We start from the raw sequence: 19,742 nt of genomic DNA, 5'->3' as shown, positions 1-19,742 counted from the left end.
TTTCATGATAAAAGTCTATATGTGCTATTTCAGTGTCCTGAAATTGAAATTTCAGTGAAAATATTGACGTAAATATCGATAGAGGCTCTATATTTACTGTTTGTATATTCTGTAATATTTCTTCTATTATTATATGATTTATTGTATTTTTTAAGAAAATCTGGTTTTCTGTAAACTCGAGAATAAAAAAGTTCATTTTGAACACAGAAACACAAGATTTTTTTACTTTTCTATAATTTCAACAAGCGTGGTTTAAGAAATTATACAACTATTATAAATATTATATTAAATATAAATAGTATACTGAGAAAAGACATTTTATCCCCACGAAGTGACTAACATAGTAAAATAGAGTATTATGGTAAGAATTTTTATTTAAGAATTTATATTTAAGAAAACTGGTATATTTTAAGTTTTTACATGAAAAAGAACATGTCATTTAAATATGAGCTACGATAGACTTTCTTGTTGAAAAATTTCTATAAAATAATAATAATATCTGTCATGTTCATTATGAGAATGACATTTTGCAATATATTAACTTAAATGTAACGGTTTAGGCAGCATATGCAAGAAACAGCGTTCAAATGGTTGTTTTTACGACTTATGAATACATAACACATTTCCTAATATTTTAGTCATAAATTCACTCATAAACCTTCTATTATAAATACTCAATGTGAGTAGATATTGGACATTATCTTATATTAAAAAAAGCGGGTTCACTATTTTCAGAAATTAGTGATCTCGATCTAAGTTGCATGAGTGAAAGTTTTACTTTTATATGAATATTCTTGACGTAAAGTACTTCATATAAAAGTAAAACTAAAATGCCTTTACTACTAAGTTTACCACCTTACGGGTAAGTAGGTGGGTAATATATGAAAATATGTAATTATTTATTACATTTTAATTACTTAGTTATTAATGGTAATCATAATTACATTAGTATAAATTACAATTATATATCGCCCCAATTATATTATCCAATATATAATAGTAAAATAAAAGACCAAGTCGAAATGAAATTCGATTGGTATGAGGGAATAAAAATTGTTTTATCGCCATCAATCTCCAGAACCGGGGGAAAGGGATTGTTAGTAATGGAGCCTGAGAATCCTATTGTTAGCAATATACCCAAGTAGGTCGACCTCCTCGCGGTTCTCCTTGGAAACTATCATGGTTAATTCCTGATGAATGCATCATGATGGGCTAACTGGCCTGTTTTCATTCTCATCTATCACCCTTCACTGGTGCTCCGCCAGCGTATTCCGTTAGCGCAGGCGGGGATACCATACCATTTTCACCCAGCAAAAAAAAAAATCTCCAGAACCCAATATATAGATATCCGAGCGATATCGCTATTACCTGTGCCTATTTCTAAGTAGTAATTTCAACGACACATTACTTAGAGTTAGTCGTAATATCTCTAATATTATATTCGTATATCTCTATTTTTTTTTATACGACTTAGAATGACAAACAAGCTGCCGGCCCAACTGATGGAAAGTGGTAACCGTCGCCTATAGACATGAGCAGTACCATGGACATAACAGAGTATACTGTTTCGCCCATGATACTCCCATGCGTTGTCATTCCTGAGGACTCAGGTGTTATTTCTCTGTACCCTGTAAATTAACGCCATATCCCACCCTTCAAACCGAAACACAGCCATGCAAACACAACTGCTTCTAATATCTCTAATATATATTATACTCCTGAATATTATTTATTTATGTAATACTTTATTGTACACATTAGTTATAAAAATATGACAGAGGTAAACAAAAGTACAAAGGCGAGCTTAACTCTGATAGAGTTTCCTTCTAGCAAACCCAAAGTGGAAAGGAGCATCAATGTCAGCTATATTATAATATTTATTTATTCATTTATTCTTCATTTTACTATTTAAAGACTAATACAAAACATAAATATATATAACGCTTATAAAATACAAATGTGGTCTTATGGAAAGAATACAATAAATAATATACATATCTTTCAAACTTTCATATATATATGAATATAAATGTGTATAATATGTATATACCTTAAATCCATTAATACTACTTCGTTCCTAAGTAGTCAATTTAACGATACATTAGTCATAAGTCGTAAAATGAACATCATGATACTGAATTACGTAGCACAATGATGCACCGATCCTTTTTCCCCATAACATGGGATGATGGTGACCAACCCTTCTCTCCAGGCAATAAATTACCCTATAATGAAGGCAGTGGCCGCACCAAGGGTTACGTTGTAAAATGATCTGTTAGAATAAAAAGTGTATAGAAATGAAAAATAAAACTTGAGAGATTTAATTTTTATTATTATTCGTATATTTTATGTTACTTAGAAAACATGTTGATGGCCCACCTGATGGATTATGTTGACTGTTCGCCTATACATAATATAATTTCTTATAAATTTCCAAGATATTACTATTTATAAGGTCAGGTACTAAGGATAAGGCAAGTATATACTAAGAATAAGGTCTAATGAACATACATAATATTAATAATTTAAGATTTTGTTTGCACAAAAAAAAAAGACCGACTTCAATATTATTAAAACCAGTGATTTTGATTTAAAAACTAAACTACTAAACTAATTTTGATAAAATTAAAAAAAATCTTTCAAATAAAAAATATTCCAAAAAATATTACAATTGACGGAGTATAGAGGTAAAAAACATAAAAAATACAGTCGATTTAAGAACTTTCTTCTTTTTAAAGTCGGTTGAAAAGAAAATATATATTAGATGCAAAGAAAAATGTACACATGAACGAATTTACGCTGATAAGGATTTCTATCAGCCAATCTCATATTAGTAATGCGATTTATCTACATAAATAAAATCAAATGCCGAATGTAAGTAAGCGCATCACTTCAGAATGGCTGCACTTGTTTGGCTAATATTTTTTTTAGTTGTATTTGTAATTGTTACTTGAAGGTATGTTTGAAAATTTTATATATTTTATTTGTTTGTTATTTAGTTACTAAATTTTAGTACATAGATAGATGTTTACTCTTTATTGTTACTCTAAGAAAATTAAAACAGTAAACTTATTATAGATATAAACAATTATAAGAATTGATCACAGTGAGAAAACAGTAGGCGACCTTATCGTTAAAAGCAATCTCTTCCAGGCAACCTTAGGATGGAGAGGAGTAATTATAAATAGTAAATTTGAAAATTCTGTCATTTCAAAATGACTTTATCATTATAACATCATCTCACATTAATTGTTAGACAGTTGTAGATACATTTTTTTGTCGCTACAACCTCGTCGTAACAATTCATTCTGCATAAAAGAAAATATTCGAAACTTCCGAAAAATTATTAATATACTCGTGCGAAGTCGGGGCAAGCAGCTATTTTTATATGCTAGCTAACTTGACAAATGTCATTTTGTCAAAAAATAATAGACAGAAATTGTTTGAATTAGCAACCAGGAACATTTTATGTGGGAAAAAGAAAAATGTGATATTTACTTTCTCTTTGGAAATTTTTCCAATTTTTCTCTCGATAAGAATGCTCCTCGGATTTAAACGAATATTAAAAAAAAAATACTCATATTTGTCGAGTCGTTCTGGAGATTTACACTTCGCAACACATTAAGGGATTTGTTCTTATTTATATAGATTAAGCAAATATTATTAAATGCGATTAAACAGCGATTTAGTTTTCTGACAACGTTTTAAATATTATATAAAATTTATCATATGACGATATGTAATAAAAAGTTTCAAATTCAGTGTTATCGACTACCATGTTACGTTATAAGTAAAATATAATATGTAAGCAAAATATATTTCCAATTTCAAGCTTTTATAGTCGCATAAACTATATTACACAATAATGTTAAAATTGTTTTGATAAGCATCTTGTAAAGCGTATTTTATATTAATATTATGCGTGCTGCGCGGAATAGGTTAATATGTACAGAGTCCAATTTGGCCGCGGCTTGAAAATTTAATTTTGTATAAATAATTATAATTATATTTTACACTTAGATAAACGTTTCTACAAACGATCAAAGAGAGATATATTACATAAATTATTTAGTAATTTATGTAATATATCTTTTATATATTTTTTATTTAATTTTAGTAATTATATTAACGGGAAATAGATAGTAATCTATTTTCTGAAGCTTTGTCTGCGTGAATCGTTACAAAAAGTATCCTACTCGGATGTGCAAAAATAGGAGAAGATATTTATATATATATATAACTGTATCTTAAGGCGAGTAACTTATCGAAATATCAAAATTTGTAAAGTATATTTAGAACTTTGTATGTTTAGTACTTTGAATGAAATTTGAGACACAGGCAGCTTACATTTGAACACACTTTTTATATATTGATTTAGATGGGCAAAGCTGCGGGAAACGCCTAGTTACATAAAGGTTTTATGTATATGATTGTATAAAAACAGAGACCGATGGCACTCTATTCTTTCTATCTACCCCACACAGAATGCGGCGTAAAGATATAGAAACTTCCAATCTCTGTTTCAGATACAATTTAACTTATGTGTAACTAATAAGCTAAAGCCGAGTCCAATTACACGCTCTCTATTTCCTCGTCTTCATCTAGTCTCTCAATTGGTGTTGTCACGTTACGTCACCATTAATTATTTACCCACAATACGGCTTTTATTTTACCGTGCACGTTAGGATATCGTACGATTTTACTCCCTTTTCATTTCATCATTCATCATTCATGCATTTTATTCCAGCCAGCTCTATCCAATGCCATATATCATAGAGGAGCCATGGAAGATATCACTTTTAGCGATGAGGTCGCCTATTGTTTTCTCATTGTGATTATTTCTTGTAATTGTTTATATCTATAATAAGTTTACTATTGTAATCTTTTGGAGGAAACAATAAAAAGTATCTATACTATATTATATTATTACTTACTTACTATACTATTATATTATTATAAATTAAATAAAAAAATATATAATAATAAATAAAAAATTTAAGCGGAGAACGCGCTATGATAACTAACATTCTGTTTCCTTACATCGGGTCAAGAGCATTTTTCAATAGCGTTCTTTGTTACTAAATTTAGATTTATAATCCTGGGTATTTTATAATGCCCGTCTGATGGTCGTCCAACAGTCACTGTAGCCTATCGACGCCTGCAACACTAGAAGTATCACGTGCGTGTTGCCCACTCTGAAGAAACCTTAATATATTGAACGAACGAATTAATAAGTATATTTACATTATACAATATAGGGGATTAGCAAGACAATTAATAAATGTAACGATACAGTTATATAAGTATAGTACATAATATAATATTATCTGAAATAAGTTCTAACTATAGCCAAGCTATAATATGTATTATTTTACCTACGTTTATTCGTATGGTGACAGATTGAGAATACGATGTGTCATTACTTCTTTCCGTCTCCAGATGTCGTAAGAAGCAAATAGGGGAACGGAACGTGTTAGATCAGTGCAAGAGATAAAATGGCTTTACTAATATTATTAAATGAGGTGTCGTTTGGTACGTCTTAATTGTGTTATTGTTATAGATACATAATACCGTATTTACTACGAATGCTCAAATTATGGAATGAGCTCTCTGTCGAGGTTTTTTACAAGAGACTACAGCATGGGGGTTTTCAAAGAAAGGATAAAGAGATTTTTTTAGGATCAGCAAAGCGCTCGAAATGTCCTTGGTATTGCAGCTGTTCATAAGCTACAGTAATAGCTTACTATCAGGTGGTCCATATGCTTGTTTGCCACCTCAGTGGTAAAAAAAAACCGTACATTATTAAAGTTGTGGCCATAAATCGACAAAACTTATAAACTTTAATATTCATTTCACTCATTTTCAATGAACGAACTCTTGCAATTTTGTTAGTGTGGTTGTGTAACTTGTCCAATGTAAACTTCGGAATTATAATACACTAGCCATATTCTGCGGTTATACCCGTTTAAATCAGTATGAACAGTATTCTTTGTGCTAAGTTAGGACATAACCTATCGGTGTACCAAATATCATTCAAATTTATTCAGTAGTTTTTGTATGAAAGAGCAGAAAACATTCATATATCCATCCATTCTTACAAGCTTTTGTATGTGTAACATTAAAAGGATATATATTGTATATACAATATAATACTACCAAAAGTATAGCAGACTAGAATCGAAACAAAACGAAAGAGACAATTCTCTCTCTCTCTCTCTTTCTCTCTTCATGTTTGTGAGTTATGTATACACATATTCTTACACATAGATAGATATATTTTCTGAAGTCAAGTAATTCCAGAATAGATTTCTCTTTTATTTTTATTATAACAAATTGTATATTATTTACAATCACAATACAGTTCTTAATACAGGTACTATATTACCAAAACTCTTCCCTCCACTGTTTTCTAAGGCCTGATCTATTTGCCAATCTCTTAACGTCTTTAATTGAGTGCCAGGTACTGTATTACTATCAACATACTTCGCTTTATACAATTCTTTTCTATACATTTTAAGTTGTTCCTTTAGATACTCCACTGGTATTTTTGAAACAGCCAACATTTTAGGCTTGTACGACCCTAAATCGTGTACATACTTCGACTCATATAATTCATATGTAATATATTTATCATGAGGATTTGGTACTTTAATGAAAACGGAATATTCATTGCCGATATGAAGCCAACCACTAAGGTTGTATTCCGATTTGAAGCCATCAATAAATTGGAATATCTTGTGGAGACGTACTGCATTCGAGGACAGAACTATACAAACTAAAATCAAGACGATCTGAAATACATTGAGTATTAATCTAAACAAATTTATACATTAAACATTATAAAATATAATGTCATCACCATCATCATATCAGTCAGGGGTTTTGGCAGTAGTTGCTACACTTGGCAGGCGGATTTGCAACCGCAGTTAGGCTTTGGAGATAATTTAAGAGAGACGCTGCTGCCTATTCTATGCCGGGACCACACGGGAAAATATATAATGTAAATATTTTAAAAATTATATTGCATGTTTCCATTGCATTGAAAATCTTCAATTGTTTTTGAAAATTGATAGATAATTGTAACGAAGTCACATTTCATTATGAACGCTGTGTTCTTTTTTCAAAAGTTACAATGTCATATTAGTTCGGCAACACTGCTGTTGAGATTTGTTTTCGAAGAATATTTATGCGTAAAAGGAAGTGCTTTGAGAAACGCACGGTGTAAGACAACCACTAAACCAGATGTTTGGGATGGTATTTTAGTTAGTGATGGGCTGTACGATTTTTATCCTATAAAAACATCTTTTGCATGTGTCAAAAGGGTTGCTTTTGCAGTATAAAACGGTATAGTGGGTGCACGGATTTAAATATTTTTTACGTGTTAACCAAAGGCCGATAAACTGTTACATTTATATATACTATGTAAGTATAAACTATAAGTGTAGTATATGGAAAAAAACGAGTAATGGTCGAAGATAAAAATCAAAATGATTTTTTACGTATCATTTGTGACGAAAGTTTGTGAAAAAATTTACACATATGAGATTCTGTTTAGTAAATGAGTCTTATTTGTTACTACGTTATTTTTTCTTTCATTATTTTCAGTAAATTATATTTATATATTTTTTTAATTATTTCTACCACCGTTATCACTACTATTAAGGAATTTACTATCTATAACATGCAGAACACTTTAACAATACTATTAATTGGAGCTTGTGTCTGTACTAGATGTTAAACTTATGTATGCATGTATTACAAATTACCAGGACCCTTATCTCGTATAGTCCAAATTATACTTAGATACAGATTATAAAAACTTTCAAATCTTTTCAAATACCAATTGTTTAGAACTGAACATTAAAATACAATTCTTATGTATAGTATAATATATTCCGTTTTCATTATAAATATATCTATTATAATTAGAAACGTGTCTAAAATGATAAATATAAAACATATCAATTCTCACATGGTACTTACCAAATACATTTCTAAAGAGTTTTATTATGTAATGGACGTAAAATAAAAAATTCCGTCCCATCCAACGTTTCAATATTAAAAAGTGAACATCTCGCGAAATAAAAACCGCGAATATTTTATTACGCTTTAAAAATTTTATGAATCGAATATTTTAAATTTGATTTGTACAGTCGGCATCCAAAATAATTCAGTCCTGTTAAAATGTTGGATTTTGGCCCAAATTAATACTCTCATATAATTGCCATGTGAAAAACCCGATCGAAATTAATACAAATATCCTTTTTTCCGCTATTAATGTTCAGAGGAATATAATATGTAAATTTTAAAGCGGTATTGCTATTACTCATACCGAACCATGATGCTTTAAATATATTTTCTTATGTGATTAACCGTAATATACATATATTACAAATATTATAGAAATATCTAGTTTTTATACGCTACCTCGTCTGCGGTGTCAGTATAAGCATATTGGGAGACAGTAAAGCTCATCTAGTAGATGTAATGTAATAAATAAATAATAATAATATCCAGTCTAATCCAAAATATTACGTATAGTGAGTAGTACACATGACGTTTTGCTGAGCTGTTAAGCTACCAAACAGAAAAATAAAACAAACTAACTCTTTTTTACATTTATTACTTTAGTTAGGATTCTCTTGAAATAACGTACAATGCTCAATTACTAGTAAGACTATAATGCTGGCCATCAAGCCTGTCATGTATAGTTTATAAAATAGATCTTGTTTCACATTGGTAATGTCATACTAATTGAGTTAGAAATAATATGTTATTATATTTGGCTGTGTATCTGCTATTTAGATTTACAATAGATTATGGGCCAACGCGCCATAGACTCGTATATTCATCCTGGCATAGTGGAAGCGTCCTGGGGCCATAACCTAATGTAAACAGCGGAATGGAGTAGAAAATCTTATATGTATTTGTAACGGAAGTATATATATTCTCAATTTAGTAAAAAAATGTAAGACTTATTTTATAAAAGACTGTGACAAAACAAATTAAAAAAATACATGATCTAAAAACAGACAGTAATGGGCCATTTTGTTTTCTTTCACTGAACATTAAATATTAAGCAAATACTACATTACTATTAAGTAAAAAAGCATATTAAACAAATTATTCGAATATCGGGTTGTTTTTCAAATCATTTTATAAAATATCAAATATATGTCACTTAAACATATAATAGAAAAGGTATTACGTAATTCAGTGAGTATGCACACCCCCTTATTACCCCAGCTACTTACTAGATAAGGGTCGACAGTTTCGCTGGCACGTTAAAATTTATATTCCACGTATAAAAATATGTAAGCTACTGATTTAAATTATGACTCTTTTTGAAATCCAAGCGTGAAATAACGATACTAGAAACCATATGTGCGTATTACCGAGAGAGATTGATGTGAATAAGAAATAGCAGTTTACTTTTGCACGAACGGAATTCGAAAATTGAATTGCGTAAAATATGTTTCGATTTTTGAAATGCACTCTTGTGTAATGTGTTCGAACAGCATTCATTCAACAGAACAACATTCTTCATTTTAATAGTAAAAATGAAGTGGAATACACGTAATTAATTTAATTTTGAAAAATACGATATCCGATACCTTAAGTTTTCCTTTAATATTATAATCATAAATATAAATATTTTAATACATATGTAAAAAAGCAAATACTAATAACTTGTGTTTTTTATATACCATTTAAATATTTTTGTCAAGTTTGCTATTAAGGTTTGTTGGGAACATGAACCTTGGAAAGATAGGGGAAAGACCTATAAATATCATATTTTCTTTAAAGATTTTAAATATCGAATATGTTATATTGTTCCCTGTAGAGAAATAAAACCGTAATTTGTTTGAAATATTCTTCACAATAGAAGAATACATGTTATTGTAAAAACCAGTACCTTGGTACATCTTAAGTTTGTCTTTTTTTTTTTTTATTTTTATCAATGTGAGGTAGTAAATGTTAGAATTTTATAAAAACAAGATCATTTTTTTCTTCTCTTTACAGTGCTAGATATAATTATGTAGTATAACGAAATAGCCACACAAACATAGAAAAATAGAAACACGAGTGTTATATATAATTTTTTGATGGCACGACTATGTAAAAATCGTGGTAACTGTCGCCTATAGATACGAATAGCAATATGATCAGAAAACCCTATGACACCTACACACGTAGTGTTACCAGTCTCAGTTACCAGTAATTTTATAGGAATATTCCAACCAAATACTTCACGAAAGAAACATAAGTACTAAGAGTTGATAGGTGCCCAAGCAAAATTTCATTATGATGGTATGTCTAAAAAATAATCATATTTTAAACGTATGTGTATTAAGACATATTTACAGTACTTTAATTTTATCTGTGATCTTGTCCTATTCTTTAGAATACTGCAATTATTTTTCAAAAATTCAGTGTATTGTATAATAATTATATAGAGTTAAACGGTATCTTCGTGAGTAATCTCAGCTAATGGAGAATGACGTTTTTAAAGTAAAACTAGATTTTAATCTCGGGTTTGTAACACGAAAATGATAAAAGCGCGGTCTATTAGGGTCATTCACTGATGTAATGGAGCCATCTAATTATAATTTATTTCTTAGTTATTCATTAAATGGTAAATAATATAGATATTGGGACCATTTTCTTAAATACCAATCCTATATTTTTGAATCTTAAAATGTACTAGATAAATTGAGAATGTACTTAGTCTACATATGACGCGTAGAGATATGGGGGGTTCGAGTTCCGTCGTATCTGGTGATTTGAAGGTCAAATTCGACCTAGTACTTTAATTCTTTAACTAAGATAATATGCCTCTAATTAATAACTGTAATCCCTATTTTTTATATCTTATTCAAAAGAGTATAAAGAAACAAATATTTTGCTAATGTTTGTGTTTATTTTATTTGCATTATAAATTGTACAACAAAATGGAGAATAATTAATCGTTTTATCATAATAGATTTTATCTGACCACTGCAACTGTGTAAAGACTGTATAAGTCATAGCTTATCATTTCCTCTTCCAGATGAACTGTTTTCATTACAGACCCAAGTTCTCTTATCGCTGTTCTGTAAACGACTGATTTACTTCATTGACGTCTTAAAGGTACGTGTGCAGCTGAACGAATATCCAAATAATTTTAAGTATTTTTAAAAAGCTTAAAAAATAGGAGTTGTCTGTATTTCAATTGGACATGTGTAGCGGTTTGCATAAATGAAGTTCCGGATTCAATTTCCGGTTGGGACAATTTAAAATGTATTTGGCTCGGATTTGGGTGTCTTGGTTTGTGCTCTCAGGTATTCGTTGACTGAAGCTTCATAACATAGGGTATCCTAGCTTGAAAACCACGTAACTGATATGTATTATGTGGTATTAATTATTTTTATTGTGGCAATTTTATGTGACTACGACGATAATTCAAAGTTATTTTTTTTTACATTTATTTTCAATCCATAGGATTTACTGTCGTACTAATTCTATGTATATCAATTTTGTGACTATTTATACTATCGTTTAAATCGATCGAATCAATGTGCTGATCTAATACAAATTTTGTTATTTTTGACAGTTTTACGTTACTTCAAATAAATAAAACTGAAAAAAAAACCTTGTTTAAAAACAATCTTTTATTATTTGTTAATAAAATGAACTAAAAAGTTAAAGCCCAACTTGAACCTAACCTCGTAGGATTACATTTAATTACGGAGTTCTTATGACCACCTTCCAGCTCCATCATCAGACCCTGGTAGTAGGTTCCAAATTCAAATATTAATTCAATTAGTTCAATGTTGTGTTTTAATATAAATAAACTCACCTTTTTTTTCTTGAAAAATAAAAACTATTTGTATAAAAAATCATGGAGGTGAATGCTATTAATATAATAAATTTGCAATTCCTCTGGTGCTGCGGGTGTTCATAAGCAGTGGTAGTCACTTACCATCAGGTCGAGTCGCATGCTCGTTTGCCCCCTTTTTAAAAAAAAACCTTAGCGTTCTCGGGAGGGAACTTTTCTGAAACCGTACTGTGCGAGATCATTATGGTTTTAAGGTGTGAAGATAAATTTCTTGCCAATGGTAAGCGGTGCGGTGGTAAAAGTAAGCTATAGGCACCTCATAAAAAGAAACACATTCCCAGCTGTGAGAATTCAAGTAATAATGATTTTAAAAAATAAACTTAATAATATTTTAATTCCTTTATCTTGTAAACAAGATAAAATCACCCAGTGTTAATGTATACAAGTTAATTACCGTAATTAGTTTTTGGGTCTATATTAATAGCAATTACATTAAAGATATTACTTAGGAGTTGCGTGGTGAGATATCAAAACTTCACATTTTCACAACATTATTTTGTAAAATTTCACAACAATGTTGTGACTTTTTACTGAATAATTATCGGGGAAAATATAATTTCCGTTTATGATGAACGGATATTTCATTAGCGGTTGTCGATGTCACTATTCTAAATTAATGTACTAAACGGACAGAACTACTCATTTCCATAGTTACAATTAGTTTATTTATTTGTTGTTTTTTTTTTCGAGTTCGGCTCTCATCGGTGGTTGGATGACATATAAGGGCAATCCAAATTTTTAGTCTAGTCGCAGCACTTCTTCTGCCAACAATCTTGCCTTGGATGATTAGTTGGAGTAATGAGTATTTTTCATTCCTTATGGCGTGACCGAAGTTCAACATTTATTTATTTATCATACCCCAAAAATTTAAACAGAAAATGCTGTACATATAAGTAGGTACATAACATACTTTTGAACTAGTTTACAATTAAAATATAGGTACAATTCTTAAGTTAGAAGTTATATTAATTAAATATATATAATTATATGTATATTAATTAATTAAATATAAATAAAATTCTTATTATTAGCTAGATGAGACGTCCCTTTCAACAATTTCCGACTTGTCTTTGACAGTTATTTCATATAAGAGGCAAATTAACTACTCAAACTCTAAATGCGGGTGCGACAAATATTACGTTTATTATGATGGTAACAAATACATCTGAATACTCTATTAGTAATTATAGTCGGAAATACATTTTAGTTACCGTTTTTTATTTTTTAACCTTTAGGTGTAAATGTTTAAAAAAAATATTTTATAGAGTTTTATACAAAATTTATTATATTGTATAGATCCATGTCAAAACCATAATCAGTATACATAACTAAATGAATATGTAAGTAGAGCATTGTAAAAGGTTATTTTATAATGAAATAGTACTTACATAAAATATAATGCAACGCTATCGCTTTAGCAGGTTTCTAGTTTCAGAGCACTCATGTTCAAGTGCTACTAGAGCACCCAAATATTTCTAATCTAAACCAGTCCTTAGGATTTTATAAGTAGTTTGTTCACTACTATTTAATATTCAAAGTACGTTGTGGCTTTGTAGTTTACTACTCAATTATAGACTCGGCAGTTTCGAGATGCCAGACACCAAATGTCAATTTTAATTTTCGAATAACTGTCCTGAAACATTTGTATTCATGAGAATATCTGTTTATATTCATCTGTATATTTTCTATATATAATATGTATGTATATAAAATACTAGCTGGCTCGGTAAACGTTGTTTTACCATATACATTATTTCGAGAACTATACATGAAAATTTACCATACTACTATTATTATATTCGATCGCCATCTTGCAACCCTATTGCGGAATATAAAAATCGCGATTAAAAAAATTTAGGGAGGGTCACCCTTATCATTGAGGGGTATGACAAATAGATATTGGCCGATTCTCAGATCTATCCAATATGCCCACAAAAATTCATAAAAATCGGTAAAGCCGTTTCGGAGGAGTTTGGTAACAAACACCGCGACACGAGAATTTTATATATTAGATAATATCTTTTGTTTAATATCCATAATAGAATCTCTGCTTAGTTTTAGACTATGTAGTTCTGTGTAATATGTCCAGTGGTATTTACAAATAGTCACTAATGAAAACCTAATCCATCTGATAATTCTGTCACGGATTTATTATGTAAATATATTTTGCGAAACGTCGTCAGCAAGAGTGATACCATATCAACAAAAATATTCAACAAGATATCTTTTACTACTTGCCACCTTTAAGGTTTCAGTCGTCAGCATAATTTATTGTTAGTAACCTTACCATCTTATCTTAATAAATTAGTAACTAGATAATATATGCATTTTAGAAATATTTAAGAAAAAATAATTATTAGGGGTTTTAATAAGATTTGGAAGTTTTGTCTGTCCCTCTGTATGTTTGTTCCAAACTCATATACAGATTACTGCTCCAAATTGAATGTATTTTTAACAGTTATATTACTGAAGAGACAATTTTAAATCTGTTGTGTTTTATTTATATACATTTAGAAGTGGTTATCCAATCCCAAAATTACGCGTACAGTCTTGCGGATAGAGGTTAGTGTAGTATAAGAATGAAAGTTAGTTTTTGTTGATACTTTGCTTACTTGTGCTTGAACATTTCAACCAATCATTTTGAAATTTGAATGCAGAAAATCACAGACGACTTTTGATCGCAGTTAACCAATGTGCCAACTTGGTTGTTGATCATATTTGGGCAATCTAGTTTTATCGAATATGTTGCATACACTGTCAAGGAAGAAATCCAATTAGTACTTATATATAAATGGATCCTCTAATGTTACTGTGGTATAGCGGAATGCGCGTGGTTTTACTTTAACTTGCTTCTCTCCAACTTTGCCCTTGTGGGCTAGATTGTCCTTGGTTCCACAGTTAAAGTTCCTTTTCTCTCTTGCTACGATAATTTGTCACGGATTAAAATCACAAAGACGCCATAACGACGGTCGCTATTACACAGCTATGTTTTCAACGGAGACTCCTTTGAACAAACTAGTCAATAACTGACAGATTCATTCCACAATAGCGCGTGTAATAATTGAATTTATTAAGTAACTATAAGGTAGGTATGAGAAAAATAATAATAAATGCAATGATGACATAGTCAACTTACTATCTCGGTTACGCAGAGGAAGTTGTGGGTAACAGATACGTAAAAATAACCTATAAATCTATCCACATCTATACTGATATTGTAAAGAGAGATTTTTATTCGTTTATTTGTTTGTACGGATAAATTATAAAATTAGTCAACCGCTTTAAAAAAAATATTTCACCTATTAAAAGCTACATTATGAGAGAGTAACATAGGCTATATCTACCTTTTTTTTTAATTCTATCTACCCGTGTAAAGCCGGGCCAGAGCGCTAGTAGGAAATAAAATGTTTATTGACTGACTTTTAAATATAGTGTTCGCGTATATAAAATATAAAAAGGTTATGTAAATTAAATAAATAAATTGTGTTCTACATAAACCAAACTTTAATTGTGGCATAACCAGTTATTTTGATCTAAAAACCAATATATTGAATTGATTTTGATAAAATTACCATAGAACCAATCTGAAATATGAAATCTTTTGTGAAATAAATTTGAAAAACGGTTTATAACTGACGAAGTTATGATTTTTTTTATACAACTTAGAATGGCAAACAAGCTGACGGCCCACCTGATGGGAAGTGGTAACTGTCGCCTATAGACATGAGCAGTACCATGGACATAACAGAGTATACTGTTTCGCCCATGATACCCCCATGCGTTGCCATTCCTGAGGACTCAGGTGTTATTCCTCTGTACCCAGTAAATTCACGCCATATCCCATCCTTCAAACCGAAACACAGCCATGCAAACACAACTGCTTCACGGTTGAAACACGAATGGGGCAGAGGTACCCAAGCGATCGACTTTTGTACAAACTCTTCCTCTGGTGAATATCTTATATGTATATAAAAGATAATAATATCTTATGTAAATTTATAAAAACATAAAAAATACAATCGAATTGAGAAGCTCCTTCTTCTTGAAGTCGGTTGGTAATTAAAACACTTTTATAGTGTAAACAATACCTCTATAAGTGCACCAGAAATCTTAGCTACTGTTACAAGTTTCACAAATTATTGCACCCAGTAACGAACTTAAGCAATTTATCTTTCAAAATGTGTAAAACTTTTTAGATTTCATTAAGTATTTACATCTTTCACCAACATCAAAAAGAGGAGGTTCTAAATTCGATTGTATTTTAATTCTGAAGAATAAAAATGTTCATATTTGTTTATTTCAGAACTACGTATTATAAAACAATTTTAATAATTCTTCCTTTATCACTTTCAGATCGGTCTAATAGAAATTTTATCAAAATCAGTTTTGTAGTTTACTTTTTAAAGCCAAATAATATTTTGTCGAACTAAATCTAATATAGTATGATTTTTCTTTCGATATGGTAAGTTGGAGGCCTTCGTGCACAATAGAGATGGTATAAAACCTCTGGACACCAAAGGGTGCCACTCTCATACGAGTAGTAGCGGCAGTAATAGCATATTTTTCAGGCAAATGGTTAATAAATTTTCATTAATATTATAAATGTCATAGTGAGTTTGTTTATTAATTTTTGGCGCCTTAATAGATTAACCAATGTTTATGATATTTGATATATACTTTCATATATTAATTACACTAGTTTATATTTTGTTTACTTTATTAGTATATATTTTGTATTATTCTTGAAGTACATTGCACCACATAAAGAATAATACGAAAAATATACTAAATAAAGAAATAAATACTTTCTATTTGGGATAGAAAAGAACAGGCTATTTTTGTCTCATTCAATGACAAATGTAGGACATTGTCTTTCAGAGCTAACATGGTTGCTAGCAGGTTTCCACGTTTTTCGAAAGACGTCAACATTACTATTTTGGATCATTTTGTACGTCCTTTTACACGAGTAGTTTGTGAGCTTTTGAAACTAGGAAACAGTATAGTGTCCTACGAGTCCAGTACAATAATACGTTTAGTTGGGAACGTCCCGGTTTTGTGGTGCTTCGGGAATATTCGCCGAAGCGCGTGTTGATTTTTTTTCGCTACTATGTGAAAACGGTGTACATCTCTGATGCATAGGGTTCGAGTCAATTCTAACACTATGCTAAGGGTATTTGCGGACCGTCCAAACTCCCAGTATTTGAATCGTCGTATTATGATTCACATGCTAGCTAATACCACAGGGAGACTTTGTACAAAGTCGTTTACTTGGGCATCTCTGTCCTATTCGTGTTTCTACTGTGAACCAGTTGTGTTTGCATGGCTGTGTTTCGGTTTGAAAAGTGAGATATGGCAGTGAATTTACAGAGTACAGAGGAATAACACCTGAGTCCTCAGTATACTCTGTTATGTTCATGGTACTGCTTATATCTATAGGCGACGGTTACCACTTTCCATTAGGTGGGCCGTCAGCTTGTTTGCCATTCTAACTTACATAAAAATATATAAAAAATATTAAGTTAGGTTGTTTGTGTTGTTTGTTGAATTAATCTGTTTAATATTGTAATATAATTGTAATAATTTGTTTTCTTTTAACCAAAGGTTGTCTGTAATAGATTGTCCTAGCGAAAGACCGCCTTTTGTACCTTTATGTATATATTTTAATCTGTAATTTATATTACTGTATTTCACTTGAATTGTTCAATTGTTATTGCATATTTTTATACTTCTGGTGTAATAAAGAGTTAAATAAATAATCTGTACAAAAGTTGTATGGAGTCCTGGTAATCGGATTAAAGAATTTATTATTATAATGAACAAAATTTATTTATAATTAAACTAAACATAAAAGTATGTAATTGTCATTTGGCAATATTCTTCATATCACTGTACCTTGTAAACCGAATCTTAATCTCACTACCTTTTCTTGAAAGAGAATTAAATATATGTATGACTGTATATATATCATAGTATAAAGAACTACTTTGACATACTTTTATTGTCGATTAATCTGTTGTCAACCGACTTTTAAAAAGAGGAAATTCTCAATACAGTTGCATTTTTTAAAATGTGTTACTTCGTCAGTATAACTCCGTCAGTTATAAACCCATTGGGAAAATGATTCTGAAAGTGAAACCTGAAAGGATATATTTACAAATTAGTTCACTAGATTACGTTTAAAATAAAAATAACTGCTTTTGCCACAATTAAAGTCGGTTTTTTGTGTAACACAATCTTAAATTACTTAATGGTGAAATTCCAAAATTTGTCGCAGTGTAAATTTAATTATTTAATATTGCCTCGTGGTCCCGGCCTAGAATGGGCCGTCTTCCTTTCCTGTGGGAGCCGTAAAAAGCTATTAAGGGACTTTAATGACCAAGGGATGGGCAGCAGCATCCCACTTAAAACATCACTAAAGCTTAACTGTGGTTGCCAACCTGTCTATCAAGCGTGGCAACTATTAGCAAAAACTCCCTTATGGGGAAGGCTTATGAAATGAAATGAAATGAATTTATTTTGCTAGAATGCAGGTAATTTTAGATGATAGAGGTTTATATTTCCCGTGTACATTCTGCCTCTATGTCGGCGTGCAAATTTTTAACAATATAATAAATTTATATATATATTCTACATTATATTTCCTTTCCTTAGTCATACAATATATTATTTATGCTCACTAGTGGAGGGTAAACGGCCATATATATGTTATATGTAAATATAAGATTTTTTTATTATATAAAACTATTTTCATTAATGCAATCGCAACGCAATTTTTTACATAATACAACAAAATTTTTGTTGGTAGCTGTGTAGTACTAACTAGTAAAAATCGTTGCTCTGAATTATTAATTTATTTTAATTCAAAATAATACTTAATATTACTATATTTTATATTCAAAGTATAAGTTTAGTAGTTGTCTACCTGCAGTGGTGTTATCTCCTTTTATATATAATCCTAAAATACCAATATTTTTATTTTAAACAACAGTCCTTGGAACAGATGATGATGCACTTTGACATCAGGATGACAGAATTTCGAGATAAATTCGATAAGGTCAGTGCTGCTCCGGTCCCTTTGAGTTCATTATCAACAGATTTTTCACAATTTAAGTCTCTTATAGCAGATTTACTGAACAATCTTCAACAGCAGGTACATATCATTGCAACAACAACAGGATCGCTCGGAGATGCGCAGTCGTCGCAAAATCCAAAGTTTTCTACTTGGTGCAATAAAGTGTAAATAAATAAAAAAAACCGCTATTTTGAGAGTAGCGTTCTTATCAGTAGAAAATATATGAAATGTATCCTTTGACACATTTTCATGTTCTATTAATACTTGCACGTACACATACGAGCTTTGATCAAATATTTTGAAATCACACACAGACGTTTATATTGGAATTTTAATTAAGCAGTAGATGAAATATTCATAGATTTTATAATTATTTGTTTCATTCCTTTACCATTAATATATGTACGTGCGACTGCTAATAAGGGGGGGGGGGGGAAGGGATTGTTAGTAATGCGGATTATCAGTCCCATTGCTAACAATATACCCTTACAGGTCGACCTCCCCGTGGTCCCCCTTGGAAACCATCGTGCTGAATTCTAAGTGTATTTATCACGATGGGCTAACTGGCCTGTCTTTTCATCATCCCCTATCATCCCTCACTGGTGCCCCGCCAGCGTATATCGTTAGTGCAGGCGGGATTACCATTTCATTATCATTCATAAAAAAAAAAGACTGCTAATATTAGAGGATTGCCTATTATTATTATTATTAGTAGGTCAACATTAAGTTTCTAGGCCGCCATGTAGACCCCGGCATAGAATAGGCCACCATTTCCTTTCCCGTGGGTGTCGT

General features: G+C 30.6%; 1 protein-coding gene across 1 annotated transcript; it reads right to left on the bottom strand.

Annotated features, from left to right (window-relative positions):
• Positions 1-6,319: 6,319 nt before the first annotated feature.
• LOC128202618 (uncharacterized) lies at positions 6,320-8,071 on the bottom strand. Its single transcript, XM_052903549.1, has 2 exons — positions 7,984-8,071; positions 6,320-6,791 (listed from the first exon to the last, which is right to left on the bottom strand). The coding sequence occupies exons 1-2, from the start codon at positions 7,990-7,992 to the stop codon at positions 6,351-6,353; spliced, it is 450 nt and encodes a 149-aa protein (XP_052759509.1). The 5' UTR covers positions 7,993-8,071; the 3' UTR covers positions 6,320-6,350.
• Between the last annotated feature and the right edge of the window lie 11,671 nt (positions 8,072-19,742).

The sequence above is a fragment of the Galleria mellonella genome, unplaced genomic scaffold (assembly GCF_026898425.1).
Source record: "Galleria mellonella isolate WM207_F2 unplaced genomic scaffold, CSIRO_AGI_GalMel_v1 utg139, whole genome shotgun sequence".
NCBI lineage: Eukaryota > Metazoa > Arthropoda > Insecta > Lepidoptera > Pyralidae > Galleria > Galleria mellonella.
Note: the sequence above shows the minus strand (reverse complement) of the source record. Positions and strands in the feature narration are given on the sequence as shown.